The sequence below is a fragment of the Lepidochelys kempii genome, chromosome 2 (genome assembly GCF_965140285.1).
Source record: "Lepidochelys kempii isolate rLepKem1 chromosome 2, rLepKem1.hap1, whole genome shotgun sequence".
Classification (NCBI taxonomy): Eukaryota; Metazoa; Chordata; order Testudines; family Cheloniidae; genus Lepidochelys; species Lepidochelys kempii.
The window spans coordinates 40,431,159-40,448,130 of NC_136381.1; the positions used below are offsets into that span (position 1 = coordinate 40,431,159).

At 46.1% G+C, this 16,972-nt stretch overlaps 1 protein-coding gene across 4 annotated transcripts; it reads right to left on the minus strand.

The window, feature by feature from the left end:
• Positions 1-2,761: 2,761 nt before the first annotated feature.
• OSR2 (odd-skipped related transciption factor 2) lies at positions 2,762-10,847 on the minus strand. Of its 4 annotated transcripts, none has more exons than XM_073329358.1 (4): positions 10,426-10,847; positions 5,401-6,137; positions 4,271-4,370; positions 2,762-3,458 (listed from the first exon to the last, which is right to left on the minus strand). In XM_073329358.1, the coding sequence occupies exons 2-4, from the start codon at positions 6,054-6,056 to the stop codon at positions 3,276-3,278; spliced, it is 939 nt and encodes a 312-aa protein (XP_073185459.1). In that variant the 5' UTR covers positions 6,057-6,137; positions 10,426-10,847; the 3' UTR covers positions 2,762-3,275. The 4 variants fall into 4 exon arrangements, with proteins under 4 accessions (XP_073185459.1, XP_073185462.1, XP_073185460.1 ...); XM_073329361.1 differs by having other exon boundaries at positions 5,401-5,981; positions 10,422-10,847; XM_073329359.1 differs by having other exon boundaries at positions 2,762-3,376; positions 10,422-10,847.
• Positions 10,848-16,972: the final 6,125 nt, after the last annotated feature.

Consider the following 16,972-nt stretch of genomic DNA (forward strand, 5'->3'; position numbering starts at 1 on the left):
CCCGCTAGTATGTGGGTTTCAGAGAGGCACTTCCTTCTCATAGGGCACACTCGGGTGTGCACGGAGAAAGTAGGGGGCTCGGCTCTGCAGGGGAAGAGAAAGCACACAGCAGTTCAACCCTCTGCACAGCATGTGGAGAATTCCCGGGGCGGGGGGGGGGAGAGACGGTGGGGGCTGAGCCCCCCCCCAGAGCAGGGGGAAGGAGGGAGGAGACGGTGGGGGTTGAGCCCCCCCCCAGAGCAGGGGGAAGGAGGGAGGAGACGGTGGGGGCTGAGCCCCCCCAGAGCAGGGGGAAGGAGGGAGGAGACGGTGGGGGTTGAGTCCCCCCCCAGAGCAGGGGGAAGGAGGCAGGAGACGGTGGGGGCTGAGTCCCCCCCCAGAGCAGGGGGAAGGAGGCAGGAGACGGTGGGGGCTGAGCCCCCCCCAGAGCAGGGAGAAGGAGGCAGGAGACGGTGGGGGCTGAGCCCCCCCCAGAGCAGGGAGAAGGAGGCAGGAGACGGTGGGGGCTGAGCCCCCCCAGAGCAGGGGGAAGGAGGCAGGAGACGGTGGGGGCTGAGCCCCCCCAGAGCAGGGGGAAGGAGGCAGGAGACGGTGGGGGCTGAGCCCCCCCAGAGCAGGGGGAAGGAGGCAGGAGACGGTGGGGGCTGAGCCCCCCCAGAGCAGGGGGAAGGAGGGAGGAGACGGTGGGGGCTGAGCCCCCCCAGAGCAGGGGGAAGGAGGGAGGAGACGGTGGGGGCTGAGCCCCCCCAGAGCAGGGGGAAGGAGGGAGGAGACGGTGGGGGTTGAGTCCCCCCCCAGAGCAGGGGGAAGGAGGGAGGAGACGGTGGGGGCTGAGCCCCCCCAGAGCAGGGGGAAGGAGGGAGGAGACGGTGGGGGTTGAGTCCCCCCCCAGAGCAGGGGGAAGGAGGGAGGAGACGGTGGGGGCTGAGCCCCCCCCAGAGCAGGGGGAAGGAGGGAGGAGACGGTGGGGGTTGAGTCCCCCCCCAGAGCAGGGGGAAGGAGGGAGGAGACGGTGGGGGCTGAGCCCCCCCAGAGCAGGGGGAAGGAGGCAGGAGACGGTGGGGGCTGAGCCCCCCCAGAGCAGGGGGAAGGAGGCAGGAGACGGTGGGGGCTGAGCCCCCAGGTCAGGGGAGGCGGAAGCTGAAGGTCCCCCCAGAAGCGGGGAAGGGGGGCTCCTTTCCCGCTCCCGCCGGGCAGTGGGACTGATCTCGCTGGCTGCAGCCCGCTCACCCTTTCGCGGCTCAGACGGAGGCGCAGGAGCGGAGCAGACGCCAGCCGCGAGCGGGAAAACGCGCCACAACAAGCTGCTAATGCGAGTCCTGGACCGGACCGCGACTCCGATCCCTCCCCCCCGCGGGGTTTCCGGGCGGCGCAGGAGCGCGGGGACCAGAGCCTGGCGGCCACGGGTGCTTCTTGCCTCCGCTTTCTCTCCCGCCCCGAGCGTGGGGCTAAACAGGGGCGCCCCCCGGTGGCTGCGCGTGGGGCTTAAGGGCGGCTCCCAGGAGAAGGGGTCGGAAGGAGCCGCCCGAGTGGCTCTGCGCGTGGCATAAGGAGGGGTCCTCCCAGCAGGGGGCCGTGACGAGCCCGCCAGTGGCCGGGCAGGGGGTCCGAGCAGGGGTCCCAGCACTGGGCGAGCCCGTGGCAGCTGGGCACGCGTCTGAGGGATCCCGCCAGTGAAGGGCTGAGCCCCGCAGTGGCACCAGTGGTGTCCCCGTCAGGGCGGTTCGCCTTTGCTGTCTGCCCCAGGGCATGTGCGGGGTCATTCCCGCCCCCGCCCGCAAGTCTGTCCCACCACGTGAATTAAAATGAGCCCAGTTTTGGAACGAAAAGTGGCCTCCCCGGCCGGGTCACTGGTGCCCCCCGCACCGTTAGCACAGCAGGACACCGCCGTTAGTCTGCAGGAGCAGAAACCGAAGTGACAGCCCCCACCCCGCTTTCCTTGGTGAGGCCTTGAGACTGTGCCACTTGGAGGTGGGGGCGGGAGGTCGTTTTTCTCCCCCACTAGCTTTAAAGTCTGTTTAAAGGCCATCTTTGGGGAACTGCATGGAGTCTTTGGAGCATTCCGTCGGGAGTCTCCTGCAAGGGGGCAGTTGCAGAGTGCTGGCAGTTTGGCTTCTCTGGTGCAGTGGTTTATCTCTGTTAATGATTCTGGAGACATTTGAAACATCCTCTTTCTTTAACTAGGTACGAGTTACGATTTTGACGGCTTTTATTGACCAACCCTGCAAGCGCCTGCAACTCCTCCGGCTTTGCAGGGCTGAGCCCTGATAACGCTGCCATTCAGCAGATTGTTAGGACTGATAGGAATGTTAATGAAGTTGGTTAAACGCTATTGGGACTTACAATGATCCTTCCCAGGGGTGATGGGATCCAATGGGATTTTATTTATGTCCCAGTGTTTGTTTTCAGAGCTATCAGAAAATAATCGTCTTCTGCAGTATAAAGTCCCTGTCTACGCTAGTGAATTGCCAATGTTCAAAGTCTAATAGCAGGAGACTATCTAATGCAATCTTTGGAAAAGAGATGACTTTTACAATATATGGGTTGATTGCAAATAAGTTACTAATAAGCCAGTTTGGTTTAGGGATTGTTGTATACATTATTTGCCAGGCACTGTTTATTTGCAGCTATTTCTTTTTTAAAAGTCGTTAATTCAATAAATTTTTTTTTACAAAAGCTAATACTTAATGTAGACATTCAAGCTATTAAGCAATGGAGTTGTAAATACGGGCGCTTTCATTTTATTTTACAAAAGATAACACAAAAGCAGCAGTCATAAAAGCGAAAACAAGAACACTTTTCAGAAACGTTGTGACAATACAATTGCCCAGATGGGGAAATTTATTCAATATAAGTTACTATTGCAGCTGACACAGCAGAAGAACAAAATGTTTAGGAAAGTAATACGACAAAGCGGGAGATACTTGGGGGAGGGGGGTATTTTGAAATACACTTTTAAATGATATTTTGACTCCCAGATTTGTTATCAATGTGCATCCAACAGAACAATACGAAAACAAAAAAACCCACATTCTGTACAGAGCTCTAAAATGAGCTGCGAATATCTACAAGAGACTAGCATATGCTCTTTGTGTGGATAGGAGTGGGGCCCGATCCTGCAGTGACAGTCTACAACTCCCTAAGGGAGTTTTGCTGGAGTGTGGTATGCGGTCTTGGCCCCAGTGTGTGTGTGTGTGTGTAGCTTTCTACAATTAAGTCCTTGAGCAAAATTAGCAACTTGGAGCTGCAGAGGCAGGTGCAGGTCCTTGGCTGCTCTAGAAGTCCTGCCGGGGGGTGTGAGTTAGACTGTGCCGCCGCAGATCACAGTTTCGCCTGAACACTTTGCCGCACTGCTCACAGTTGTAGGGCTTGATGTCTGTATGGGTAAGAAGGTGAGTTTTCAGATTACTTCTTTGATTAAAGGTTCTTCCACATGTGGGGCATTTGTGTGGAGATTCCTGTTCAGATTTGAAGCAAGCAAAGGATTAATCCTTTACAAACTACCTAGTTTATTAAATTTATTATTTTTCTGTTATTACATAACATAACATGAAGTATAGGGAATCTACTTAAATAAATCTAGACCCTTAATCCTCAACAGATACAAAATCATGCCACTTTTAACTGCCTGGAAATATCCTGCCTGTCAACCTATATTTTATTCTCAGCTCAGCCCATTTCATGCGCTTTGAATCTACTGGGAAAAAAATGCACAGTGCAATCCTTCAATTTCAAATCACAAGGCCATCTCTATGAGTAAGGCTGAGCTTTACTCCAGACAATTAAACCATTACAGACATATACAATGTATTGGGGTACAGGCAAATCATTTTAAGGTGCCAGTTAATCTTTCACAGCTGTTTTTCCCCGACAGAGCTTACCTTTATTTTTTACATCTATAAAATGTTGAAATGCATTTAATAAGATTTAACAAAGACCATTTATAAGTACCCACATTCACAAGCAATTTATATAAATTAAATCCTCAGTTGGACTGGATTTGCTTTTTTCTAAAAGAATTACATATTTTAAAAACACTAAATAGACATGTCTTAATCACGAAAAATAAAAGATAGGGCCATATTGCTTTACTGAAGTAATTGGGGAGATCAGCTTTAAAAACTAATGGCAAGATATGGCTCATTATTTCAGGTCCCTAACCACATTCAGAAATTTGTCTACCTTACATGCTATTTAAGGGTTTGTACAAAATAAACAGGATAAGAACAAGAACAGTGTATGATAATAATAGATTTGGAGCTAAACTTACCTGCATATGTAAAGTTTTATGAACTGCTAGAGTTCTGGATTGGCAGAATCCTTTCCCACATTCCTGACATTTGAAAGGTTTTTCTTTGGAATGGATATATCTGAAAGTCAATACAAGGGTTTGAATCCATGGCTGTAGACAAACTCAAAAGCCACAAGAAGCCTCCAGAGATTCTTTAATCTTATAATTACTTTGTTTGTGTGGGGGAGGGCAAAATCCTGACTCTTTAGTTTATTTCTTATTAATTTTTTTATTATTATTTAATTATTTTTGTTCTGTAATTCTGCATATGATTAACCTCCTTTATCAGTTCAAAACATTGACAATAATTCTTATCAACGCTAGATTGCCCTCTCTGGTGACAGATTAGACTGCATGATGGAAAAATCATCTGTTTCATAAACTGGTCCCGATCCTGCTCCCGTTGAAGTCAATGGGAAATTTGCCGTTAAACGTCAGTGTGAGCAGGATTAGGCATACATTTTATTTTATTTTAATTTTTGGTCGAAGTTCTACTCACTTTTCCTAGACTACTAACCTGAACAAGGGGGCATGGAAATTGGCCCTTTACCTTTACATTCAGCTCTTAAAACCAGATTGTAAATACTGTTCTTACCAAACTATTACAATCTAATCAGCGATGGGGAATATTTGTTTCAGTTAATAGACTCGCCTCTAAATACAATCACATGTCCAACCCACAAAAATTATGTATGTATTTGCTATTCCCCCCTAGAGGATCAGCTGTAAATTAATTTGTCAATTGGTTTGCCATTGCTTCCTTGCTGGAGAAGCCGAAATGCCTCTACATGGGAAGCGATGAATCCACCAAACCTTTAGGGCTAATGTAAACCACAGGGGAAAGTATAAGGAAAGTGGGCATATTTCTTAAATTCACAGCGGCCCAAGATCGGTGGGGCCTTCAGTTTAGCTTGGCAGCAGATTGTCCACATGCTGACAGCCTGGCAGGAGGTTCTCTTGTGCAGTGATCTGAACCAGGCGGAGCCCACGGAACCTTTGTAGTAAATAATAGGAAAAGTTTCTTATGTGACATCTAGAGAGAGAAATAGCAGCTGCCTTTCACTGGGGGAGCTAGGAGAAGGCTGCTTGCCTCTGGCTGCCTCCCTCACCTGTGGTCTCGGAGGTGGTCCTGTCTCCGGAAGGCCTTGTGGCAGATGTCACAGGTATAGGGCCGCTCGTCTGTGTGGGTTCTCTCGTGGATGAGCAGGTTGTAGGATTTGGTAAAGTGTCTGCCGCAGAACTTGCAGATAAACTCTTTTTTCGTTTTGGAAGGTAACCTGCCCCTGGAGGGCTTTCTGTCCGGAGACAGTTTGCTGATCCCTGAGATGGGACTTCCAAGTCCTGGACTCAGCTTGGTCAGGTCTGCAATCTTTGGTGGGTCCTCCTGCGTGGCGGCCACGGCCAGATTGGCAAAATCAAACCTGGGTCTGTCTTTGTGTAAAGCTGGAATTACATGGGCGATGGCCCCTTGCTTTGGGTGAAAGAGGTGTGTGGCGAAAGGTAGCGTTGGGAAAGAGAATCTGGCATCCATCAGGCCCTGAGCTGCAGCCATCTCCGTGATGGTAGACCTGGTGATTTCATGCACATTGGGATATCCCAATGTCCAGTGGTTCATATGCATGGTCTGCACCGCGCTGAGTCCATAGAGACCTTGTAGGTGGTCCACAGCTGCTGGGAAGGTGTTCACAGCCTGGAGAAAGGAGTAGTTAGTGAGCTGCAGTGAAGGGTGGAGGGGGATCGGAGCTGGAAGAGCCTTGCTTCCCATCTTCCCAGGCGGACGTAAGCAGCAGAACCCTTTACCTTTCTTCGGGACTTTCTGAACTTCCAACAACAACGACAGAAAATCCTGTAAGCAAGGGAGGGGGAAAGAGAATTTACCGAATGCAGCGTGTTCCTCATTGACTGAGGCAATCGAAAAATTCAAACAAGTGTCCCAGGGTCGGGGTTTGTTTTTGTTTTGTTTTTGCACTAGTGCACCCGTGCAGAGCCAACTACTGTACATGTTTGCACAGATCCCAGAGAATAGGAAAAGAAACAAGTAAGTCTCTGTATTGAGGAAGAAAAACACAAAGCGTCCGGTTCAATTCACTCACAACAGCCGAAAAAGTAAACTAATCGTGAAAGTGTATCAGGAAAGCAAGGCGAGTATCGATTCCTAAAGGGCTGTATGTCCTACTGGTTTGTCTTTCAGTCATTCAACCTCCCCACCCCCACCCCAAAAATATCTCCAGAGACTGAACTCCCACCAAGAAGACAAGTGGTTTTAGCCACACACTGCAGAGAAGTGAGAAGCAGAACGCCTTCATTCTGCATTCAGTGCTACCTTCACATCGATCTTATCTCCAGAAGTCACTTCAAACCTCCTCTTCAGACTTATTGATTCCCTCCAGGCTTTGAAGCAGCCGCTGAGGCAGACACCTCACCTCTGGGGCCTTCTTGGGAGATGGAGTGGAGGAGAATGTGCGCAAATTTACAGTCTTCTCTTACCAGGGGAGCCAAGACAAGGTTCAGGGCTGGGGGCTAGAGGTGACAATGCAGCCTAGTTTATTCTAGCTCGGGTGCTTATTTTTCTTCCTTCAACAACAACTCATTTATCAAGATAATTGAAGGAGAGAAAAGCAACACGTTTCCAGCACTGCAGGTTCTAAATAAATCCACTTTCCGCTCAGATCCCTTCCAGATGGTCGGAGCAACGCCACACAGAAGGGCTTTGGGCGAGCAACGCCATCTGCGGAGAGGAAAGGTGGCCAGGCCCGGAGGCCTCTGCAGCCCTACGGACATAGTCACTTTTCTAGACCTCCAAATAAATAAATCCCCCTCCCTTCTTTCCCCCCCACCCCCCGGAACTAGGTGTTCCAGACTAGATTTCATGGAGATGTGTTTCTGCAATTGAAAACCTCTGCCTAATGGCGCCCGGGGGAATAGATATGAGAGCTGCAAACTCTTTCATATATTAATTTCTCGGACTCCTGTTACCATCACCAGAGACAGACAATAACCTGCGGCGTTACTAGTCACTGACGGGACAATGCTCCAAGCGCCTTGGATGGATGGGACACTGCGGGGTTTCTGCCCCAGATTACCCCCTCCCAGGCCAAGATCCCGTGTCTGCGTTAGTATCATACTAACTCCCTTCAGAAAAGGATCGGCGGACACTGCATTAGCCGCTTTCCGGAGTGGCATTGATTCGTCCCGGTTACTGTTGTGGCCTATTGCGCTATCCCAGCGTCTCTGCTGTGTGTCTCTGCTCCTTATTAAGGAAGACCTATTGGGCCGTCTTTCCAATGGGCTTTTGACCCACGATTTGTTGGCTACGTCCTGGATTCCTCCGTTTTCAGATGTGAGGGGAAATGTGATTTATTTTGTTCAAAAGCACCTAGACACTGCAGCGCGGTGTCTCCTGCCTGCTGGGACTTCCACCCGCCCGCAGGTCGGTGTGTCAGATCCGCTGGGCTGCCTCGGAAATTAGACATTTCTGAATGAAAACCCTGGGCTGAACTCTAGATTGTACAGGATCGGGGTGGCTGTCTGTCCCTGCTGTAGGCCCCTAGAGCTGTTTTCCTGCTCGGCATCTCACACCAGAAACAGCCCGGCCGCTCCTATGTTTATTTGCTCTTCTTCATTTTTGATCAGTTGCCTAAGACCATGAATACGCGAGAGAGTATTCGTGCAGGGCTGTGCCCTGGGGTCTGCCGGTTGCTGCTGGGCCCGCACCTTGTGTTTCTCGGCTCCACTCGGGAAGGCAGCAGCAGCCCTGCGCAAAGAGTTTTATTAATGAAACGAACCCCTTCTGAGCTGTGGTATGCGATCTGGGAGTGCAGGGAGGGAGTTAATGAGAGGTGTGTGACAGTCAGAGGGTTTCACTCAGTCCATTCAACCGAAACTATACACTCCATTTCTAATCAACTTTCCCACCACTAATCATTTTCCATGTTTAATCAGGGAGCTCTCACTTCACACACCAGAGCCGCAGAGGGCTAGCATTCTGGGCTAAGCTAGAAAGCACCGCACGGAGCAAATTCAAGTTTTGATTGGTTAATACGCTTTCTTTCTTGGTATGGTTACATTTCCATCAGATTCAAATTATTATTTTCAGACCAAGACAAGCGGCGTCGCTTTCCCTCATCACGTGAAATGGGATCCAGAAATAGGTATTGGATAGCCTGAAAACCATTGGTATGGGGCACAGAGTATAACGGCCCCTGGATTTCTGGGGATGGAAATTCTGACATGTAATTTTCAAAAGTTTGAAATATTCTGCCTCAAAGATTAAATGCACATTCTCCACCCATTATTTCAGTGAAATGTACCTCCCCTGATAGCACATAACCTCAGTATTACCGATTCCCTCATAAAACCAATTCACTACACAAGATACACTACACGTATATTTGAATGGCACCACGCTTTTCTTTTGAAAGCTGTCTTTTGGGTTCTTTGCCAAAACACACGTTTGTCATACAGAATTTAGCTTTCAAACGGTCCTGCTTGAAAAACGTATCTAAGAAATTTTATATCAATCTAAGTATCACGCATTCACATTTTCATTTTATTTTAATCATGCCATGTCGGAATTTCTTCTATTTGCGTTTATTGTTGTTTACTACGAAATCCAGAAGATGGAAGACACTTTCGATTTTTTCAATGTAGACATCTACGGGGTTTTTTAAGACTTACTAATAGCAGTACTCTTGTAAAGCATCACTCCTGTATTTGATTTACATTCAGATACATTACAGGAATGTCCATTTAGGTAAAGAAGATTAAGACCTCTTTTTAGTGTTGGCCAATAGGACATGTTCACAGGTTAATATCAGTTCATTGAACCTTATCATTAAAAAAATAGGATATTAAAAGTTACCAAAAGGAGCTGTAGTATTTTAGTAAGTTTCACCTTCATCTTTTAATATTATACGTGGTTGTCCAATTTTATACAGCGCATGCATTAATATGACGAAGACTCATACCCACAATGTAATTCTGTAAAAAGTATGATTCAAATATATTTTCTATCGAATATGTTTTAAAATTTAACGCGTATATTATGAAGTGGACCATAATGAGTGGGTTGCCATTTGTACTTGACTTCATCTTATTAAAACGACACTCAAGACCAGAAAGTGTAGTAGAGTGTGCTTCCCCCCTTTAAAGTCTACTTGTAGTAGGGTGAGAAAAAAACGGATGTTATTTAGACCTTGGCACTTCCCTTTCCCTTTCCATTCAAAGCACTTAATGAAATTAAGGCTGGTATCTGCATAATAGGTCTCTGTTTATCTGCTTGCTTACTTTTGACCTACTCCTCAGCAGCGCCGATTTTCTTTTTCCTGTAATGGCAATGTGCTAAGTAGAGAAAGTAGCTGTCTTTGATGATCCACGAAGTGAAACAACATATTGCTTTTGCTCACTGATAATAGGTACGCTGTGACGAAGTTTAGCTACCACACACGAACGCTTTTTTAGCGTGTGGAGAAACCAAAGCACATCAATCGCTACTGCTACCTAAAACTCCTAGTTTAACACAGGACTGGAATTTATCAGCGTTATCGTACCGCACTGCGCTAATCAAGCAATGAGTGCATGGACCTCGCTTTGCTCAGGGTTTATTTAATATTAAAGGCCAAGTCCAGAATTTCTTGAGAAACCGAAACTTCTTAGGGAGACCCTAAACAGAAAACATACTTCAAACATTATTTAATGTGCCAGTGGAATAAGCACTGCGCAGAGAACACATCTGCTAAGCAGTGCATGGGACTGCAGAGATTCAAACTGAAAGTAAACGTAGAAATGCTGTCCTCCCCTCAGGAATCGCTTAGCTGTTACAAAGCTCTTTGACAAATATGCCAGTGTTTAACTTGAGTATGTTTAAGGAAATGTATGATCACGCTCAACTGCTGATTTACTTTTATAATCAGTCTCCGAATACTCAATTAAACATGGACACCTTTCAATATGAACATTCTCGGTGACTGTAGCTACATTGCAGTGCAAGTATCTTTGTGAAGCACATGTTTCAAACGATAGCACATTATACCTAGGTACACAATCCTTGATGTCCCTTTCTCACGGCACAGTACAATGCAGGCTTTCTCGCAGCAGCTACGTGTTAGTAACAGGATTGTGAGTGACTTACCTACCACAATGAGCTTCGCCCACAGGGCCCCTCACAACGCAAAGTTCAAGAAGCGATCCTAGTGTCTTTGCAGTGTCATTAGATCCACACCGAACCGGCGGAAAACTCCACCAGAAGAGTTCAGCAAAGCTGAGTCCGAGTAGCTTTCAGCATGTTGTGGAGGAGGAGGAGGAGGAGGAGGAAGAAGGGTTAGAAATTACTCAAGGGTTTCGCCTTGTCTTTGGGACTCTTGCTGCGGAAGTGTGTAAAGTCCTGGCTTGCTTGGGGAATTGTGTAGAGACCTTTCTCTTAATCACTCTCCCTCGCCTTCTCCTTGAGCCTCTTGCCTTCGACTCTTGCAAAGTTTGATACAAGTCTGAGTCTCCCCCTCCCAGGTCCATCACATTTCAGCAGTAAGTGGCGTGGAGCACTGTCCCCGCCCGCTGTCCCACCCCAAGCCGCACACATTCGAACGTTCACTGCTTTAGTATTCTGACCCCGCCCAACATGGAACGTTCAGAGGGTTATAGAGTTCCGAGCCCTCCCTCAGCTCCGCCTCTCTTCCCTTTTCGCTGTACTGTTTACTTGTGTTTGGGTAGCAACAGGGTTTTAAAGGGGCAGTGCTCTCTTTTCTCATTCCCTCCCCTATTTCTTTTCACGTTACCTAAGGTGACTTTTTTCGTTGAGAAACCTCGTTCATAAAACAAGATATCCCCGCCTATGCCTCTGTCCCTGCCTACATCAGCTGCAGGGAGTTCTGTACCGTCCCAATTCCCCGGATATAGAGCTGCTTGGAGCAATTTGCAAGAACTTTCCCCTACTGCTACAATTCACTTTACATTCTTAATACACTCCGTTCAATCCTTAAAGCCTTTACATTTCCCCTGCTTAGGTGGCACGTAACGTAATGTTTACAATGATACTTTGTATGCCTGTCCTTGTATATTTCTGTCCAGGATAATTTATAGCACAACGTTATTTTCTGTACATACTTCTAAATTTTTCCGAATGCATGAGGTTTAGCTGTCCATATTTCCTAGGGGAGTTGTATGTACAGTTGTCTGATGCAGGTAACTTTCAGTTAGTAGTAAATTTTTATCTACCAATTTTCCGTCATTCTATAAAAATTCCAAGACAACATTCAGGGCAAAATTTAAACCTACGTCAGGTTCTTAAATGCATCTTCAATATTCAATGACAGAATCCAGATTTGTAGGTATCTGTAGTGTACATGCCGATATACACACCTGGGATAAATTGGTAGCTTCGATAGACATTTCCATTTATTAGGATGGAGGTACTTCTAAATACCTAAATATAGACCAAATGACAAACCACATACTTTTTATTTTCAGTTCCTTGGGCAATAGAAATATATTGATTTACGTCATTAATTGCATTCCGACTGATTTTTACTGTATTCAGGCTGACTTTTAAAAATAATATTTGTATCTTTTGGTATACATTAATGGAAGATATCGTAGGCGGAGCTGATTTTTATTATCAGCATGAAGGACTGAAAGGCGAGCTCACAGCAACGTGTAAGAAGAACAAAAATGCACATGTGAAATTACATTTAAACGTGTATTTTAATAATGTTCAAGGCAAGGATTATGTTGGTTAGTTCATTCTCGCAAAAGAAAAAAGAAAAGCAATAAAGAGTTCATGGGAACCACTTTATTTATTTTATTATATTTGATACTTTTGAAAAAAACTAAAAATTAAACAAATTAGGTAAATAAATGTCAGAAATGGAAGCTTTAAAATATTACATATTAAGAAGTTTAATGTAAAAATATGTACATTAAAATACTTATTTTCTTTATTATTGATGAATGATTAACGTAATTGTTTTGTTTCTTTTAAAAAGTGCTATTTATTTTATTTATAAAATGCAATTTAACTCAGTTATATTAGTTGAAATAATATAATATCTTCGTAAAACAGAAAATAATAACAAGGTTTAAAATAAAATATTTTTGGAAGTAGGAGCAACAGTGAAATGGTGCCATTCTACACTGATAAAACTACCGATTTAAGCCATTTGTGAAAGTGTAAGCGCTTTGAAGATATGTCCCAGCACATAGGTACTAAATTTGATAATTATACACGTTTAAAAAGCTGAGGCTATTGGCAAGATGAAAGTAGCTGGTTTTAATATCTTCGTTGTTTTATTTTAAAGTATCGCAGTTCGTTTCAACGGCGAAGTAGAAGAGGATTTCTTTATTCTCATTGAGATTGCAGAATCCAAATGAGACCTCCCCCCCCTTATGTTTGTTTGTTTGTTTCTCTCACAAGATGCACTATTTGCAGCCCGTTTTTATTAGGAAAAAAATGATTCCGATACAAAATGGGGACGTTACGATGAAAATTAATCGGGATTGTAGCGATACACGCATTGTTTTATCCAAAATCTCTCATGTCATGTTTGCCACCTTTTGGTCCATGTGTTATCAAAAGAATAAAAATCAGTCCAACGACGTTAACTTGTTATGTTCTATAGCTAGTCAAAAGACACCCCGCCATATCTGGACGCGAATAGGAGAGATTTTAAAGTAATCTTGGCGATATAGTCATTTTTTAAGTGCTCCAGCCATTTTAAAAGAAACAATAAGCAGGTGTCTTTTCAGTGCTATGACTCAACAAACCACATGTATTGGTTTCCACTGAAATACAGGGACATCTTTACTATAGACTTAAACATATGTCTCCGTAAGCCCCCCACTTCCAGAGCACAGCACAGCCTTCCACGCAGATGTTACAGAGAATTAATTTGATGCTGAAAGGGTCCCATCAGCAGCGGAACAATCATCATAAAATACTTAATCAATCGGTGTAAATAGCCCCAGAGATGTTAAGTCAGCCAACCAAGCTGAGCCAGGGGACTGGAGGGGCTGCGGAGGAGCCTGTCTGCGGGCAGCAGGAGCAGCTGCCGCAGCTCTGGAGAAGGGACTGGCCACGAGGGAGCAGGAGCCGCCGGGGGACCTGCACAGCCCAGAGCTTTGCTTCCCATTTCCTCTTCTTTACACGCACACTCAGGAGGATCATGCACTCGAGCCCGTTTAAGCCTGACACTTCCGCGAAGGGGGTTACCGTTTATCCTCCCTGCCTTTATCATTTCGACACCAGACGGATCCCTGCAGCAGAAACCGGGCTAGCAGAGCTGTTTCCCAGATTGCGCGCTGCAGACTTATATGTGTGTATGTAGAGAATAAAGCCCACTCTGTCTCAGGCCTGCTGCTGCAACTTTATTAGAAGGGCAGGTGTCATTCTCCCAAGCAAATCCCATAATAACTTTTTAATCTGTTAGGGGATGCGGGGGGGTACAAAATCCCCGGAAGTCTCATAAATCTCGAGTTAATGTTACCAGCCCCACTAGGGAGCGGGGGAGCCCTTTGGCAGGTTCTCCCTTTGCTTTACCTTCCCCAAACTCCACTCGCAGCGCGGCTCTAGGCAATCAAATGACTGCTCTTCACACACCCAGCCCGCCAGCGGCCCGTTCACACGTCCCCCCTGCTCCGGGGACACGTCTAATTATTAACGATCGGCAGCACAGGAGCGGAGGAGGCTCCGCTTAGGGGAGCTTGCTCTGGGCCTGGGGGAGGCTCTCGGAGTGATCTGTGTGATCCGTGGAGCTGATGGGGGCGGGGGACAAGCAGAGGAGCTTCGGTTAAGAAGCAGCTAGTCGCTTATGGACTCAGCGGCGAAAGAACAGGAGCGCCCCCTGCAGGTGGCCTCTGCGCAAAGCGCAAGCAGGCGAAGCTGGGGAAGAGCCGCACCGCCGCTCCGGACGCGAGAGTGTGTAGGCAGGAGGCTGCTGTAATTGTGATCAGGGCGGCGGAGGGGGAGGTTCTGTATTGTGACTATGTATTTTCGCAAGAGATGCTAAAGTCTGAAATAGCTCAGCCTATGCCCATACAACATACATATTCCTGAAAATACTTGTGATCATATTTCCCTGAATTGGGGGGAGGGGACACACCGGGTCCGTGTCTTGTTTTCAATCAAGTTTGAAGAACATTTAACAGCAGTGTTGTGCCACTCTCCCTGCACGGGTATTGAGGAGATCCTTTTCCCTACTTTGCTTTCAAAGGATGCTTTTATGAGACTGATGCAGTTCTGCTCCTTTGCTCTTCGGGGCAGGGGCTCTTGTCTTCTAATATGTGTGGAAAACACCTAGCACATAGTGGACACATAATCCAATACATTATTATTAATTATTGCCCCCATGGCCACTTCCACAGCTCAGAAAACCAGTCCGTTTCTTTACCTTTTGCAAATGCCTTGTTTTAGTAAAGTCTGAAGAACAACACGATTAAGAGCTCCTTCTTTCTGGGAAGTGGGGGCGGGGAGGTTATGTGCGTGGGAGTGAATGTAAAACGGTGGGAGGATGGAGAACAGCTTCAGTTTCTCCGTCCAGTGGGAAACACAGAGACCGCAGATTAACTGCGAGCTGCTGTTCTTGCTGCAGCCTTGCAGGTTCGCACATGTGGTCCTGGTAGAGAGGCCCGATCCCGCAGCCCTCATGTTGATGGTTTCCTTGGATTCAGCCGGCGTCTCACCTGAGCTGGGACTGCAGTGCAGAGCTCGTGCCAGGGAATCGCCTGCCTGAGGGGATCCCTCAGGATTCCAAACCCTCCTGGCTCACGGACCTGTCTTGGTCCATTTTTCTCCCCAAACTCCCCCTCCACGCAATCTTTCTTTCCGCCCTGGCTTCTCCAGGATAAGGGTCTTAAAATAGGAACGTTTTTCGTTGTATGATGATTATTACCAAGACAAATACAATTCAATGCATCTTCTGACGGAAAAGCAATCAGGGTTTAGGAAGCAACTTGCACTACCTTAAACGTGAGGGTCATTAGTTTATGTCTCTAAAGCCTTTGAAGCGTATATACAAAAATACTCAGGCTGATGATTAAAGTCAGCTAAAACTCTGCGAACTCAGAGACGGAAACGGCAGTTTTACTGCACTTTTCTGTAACTTTAAAACATTATTTCGGGTGATAGGAAAACTCGAAGTCCGAGAATGCTAGCAGACGTGTTCTTTTTCTGTAAACTTATGATAGATGGAAAAATGCTGCCGGTTGCCAATTTAAACCAATAATGAAGAAATATCAAGAAAATGTTCTTTCAAAGGGAACTTATTCTCGTATTAGCGAAGAGCTACGAGATAGGTGCATTTTAATTTATTAGCTGCAATCGTATTCTCTTAGAAATCTCGTGTGCCTTCTGAACATGTGAGATTTTGGCCATCAGAAACTGCTATTTTTCTTAACTTAATCGTCATTTTGAACTGTAATGTAGAGATTGTTTATGTCTTCATGAAAGTAGAAGTGAAATGTTTCAGAGGAGTGAAAATAATCCAACCAAACAAAACACGGGCTTGTCTAGATTCTTGCTTAAGAGATTTTTTTTTTTTTTTTTGGTTTTCCTTGAAAACGGACACACACAACTGTTGTTCATTTTCTGACTTCCGCCATCACAATGTTTTAACATAAAGGATACTCTTTTGAGAATAGAAGTGATTAGAGATTCCTCTTTACTAAATGCCTGTTCTGAAGAGCAGTCATTACGCGCTGTCAAACAAAGCATAGGACATTCACAGAACCAATTAAATGGGTACATTATTACCACCGGTGTTAACATCAGCTGCAAGTGATATTGGATGATACAAGAAACAACAAACAATCATAGTATACTGTTTACTTTACTTACCATATTTGTATCCGATCACTCCATGAAGCAATCCAAACACAGCTGTAGTAATCTCTGCTACACTGGTTTTTTAAAATACGTTTCTCTAACTGCTGGATCCCTTCCAAGGGAACATGAACATATGTAATGTTTATTCTTACTGTAAGGAACAAATTAGTGGACTGGCTTATTTGACTGAGAATATGTCTTTAAGGCAAACCTTGCCCACCCGTTCCATCCTTAAACTCAAAATGCACAGAGATTACAGGATGACACCAGTAAAATACCGACGTGATTTGTGTGTTTATGCCATGCAGCAAGTTATTCACACACAAGACAAGTGAAAACTGCTTCACAATTCACCTACTGAGGGGTTTTGCTTTAAATGGAGGGGAAGGAGGGAGAGAGTATTTAAAAGAATTCCGGATTGAAATTAATGACAAAATTAGGAGTTACTTCAATTGGAGCAGGATCAGTTCCAGAAGGTGTCTTTACGTATAGCAAATCGCGTAGGGCATTGATATACAGTTGGGTCAGACACACTTCACAGCAGAGGCAAAAGGGCAAATAGAATCTAATGTAGCAATGAGACTGATCTAGGAAGAGGCACAGAGGGTCCGATCCCGCATTCAAACGCACTCAGTTGGAGTCAGCAGGAATTTGGGATGTTGAAAGAATGGGACTGAGATCAGTGAATAGGACCAACTGGTGAGATGTCGCGAAGCCTCACCTCCAGGTCTTCAGCCCTACAGAGAAGGGCTCGGCCGCTGGCCGGATCTACTCTCCACCTGCACTTCTGCTTTCCCGTGGAGGTGATTTAGCAGCAGCTCAAGGAGTATTCTCATTAGGCAAAGGAACCTTTTGATAGCATGACTGTC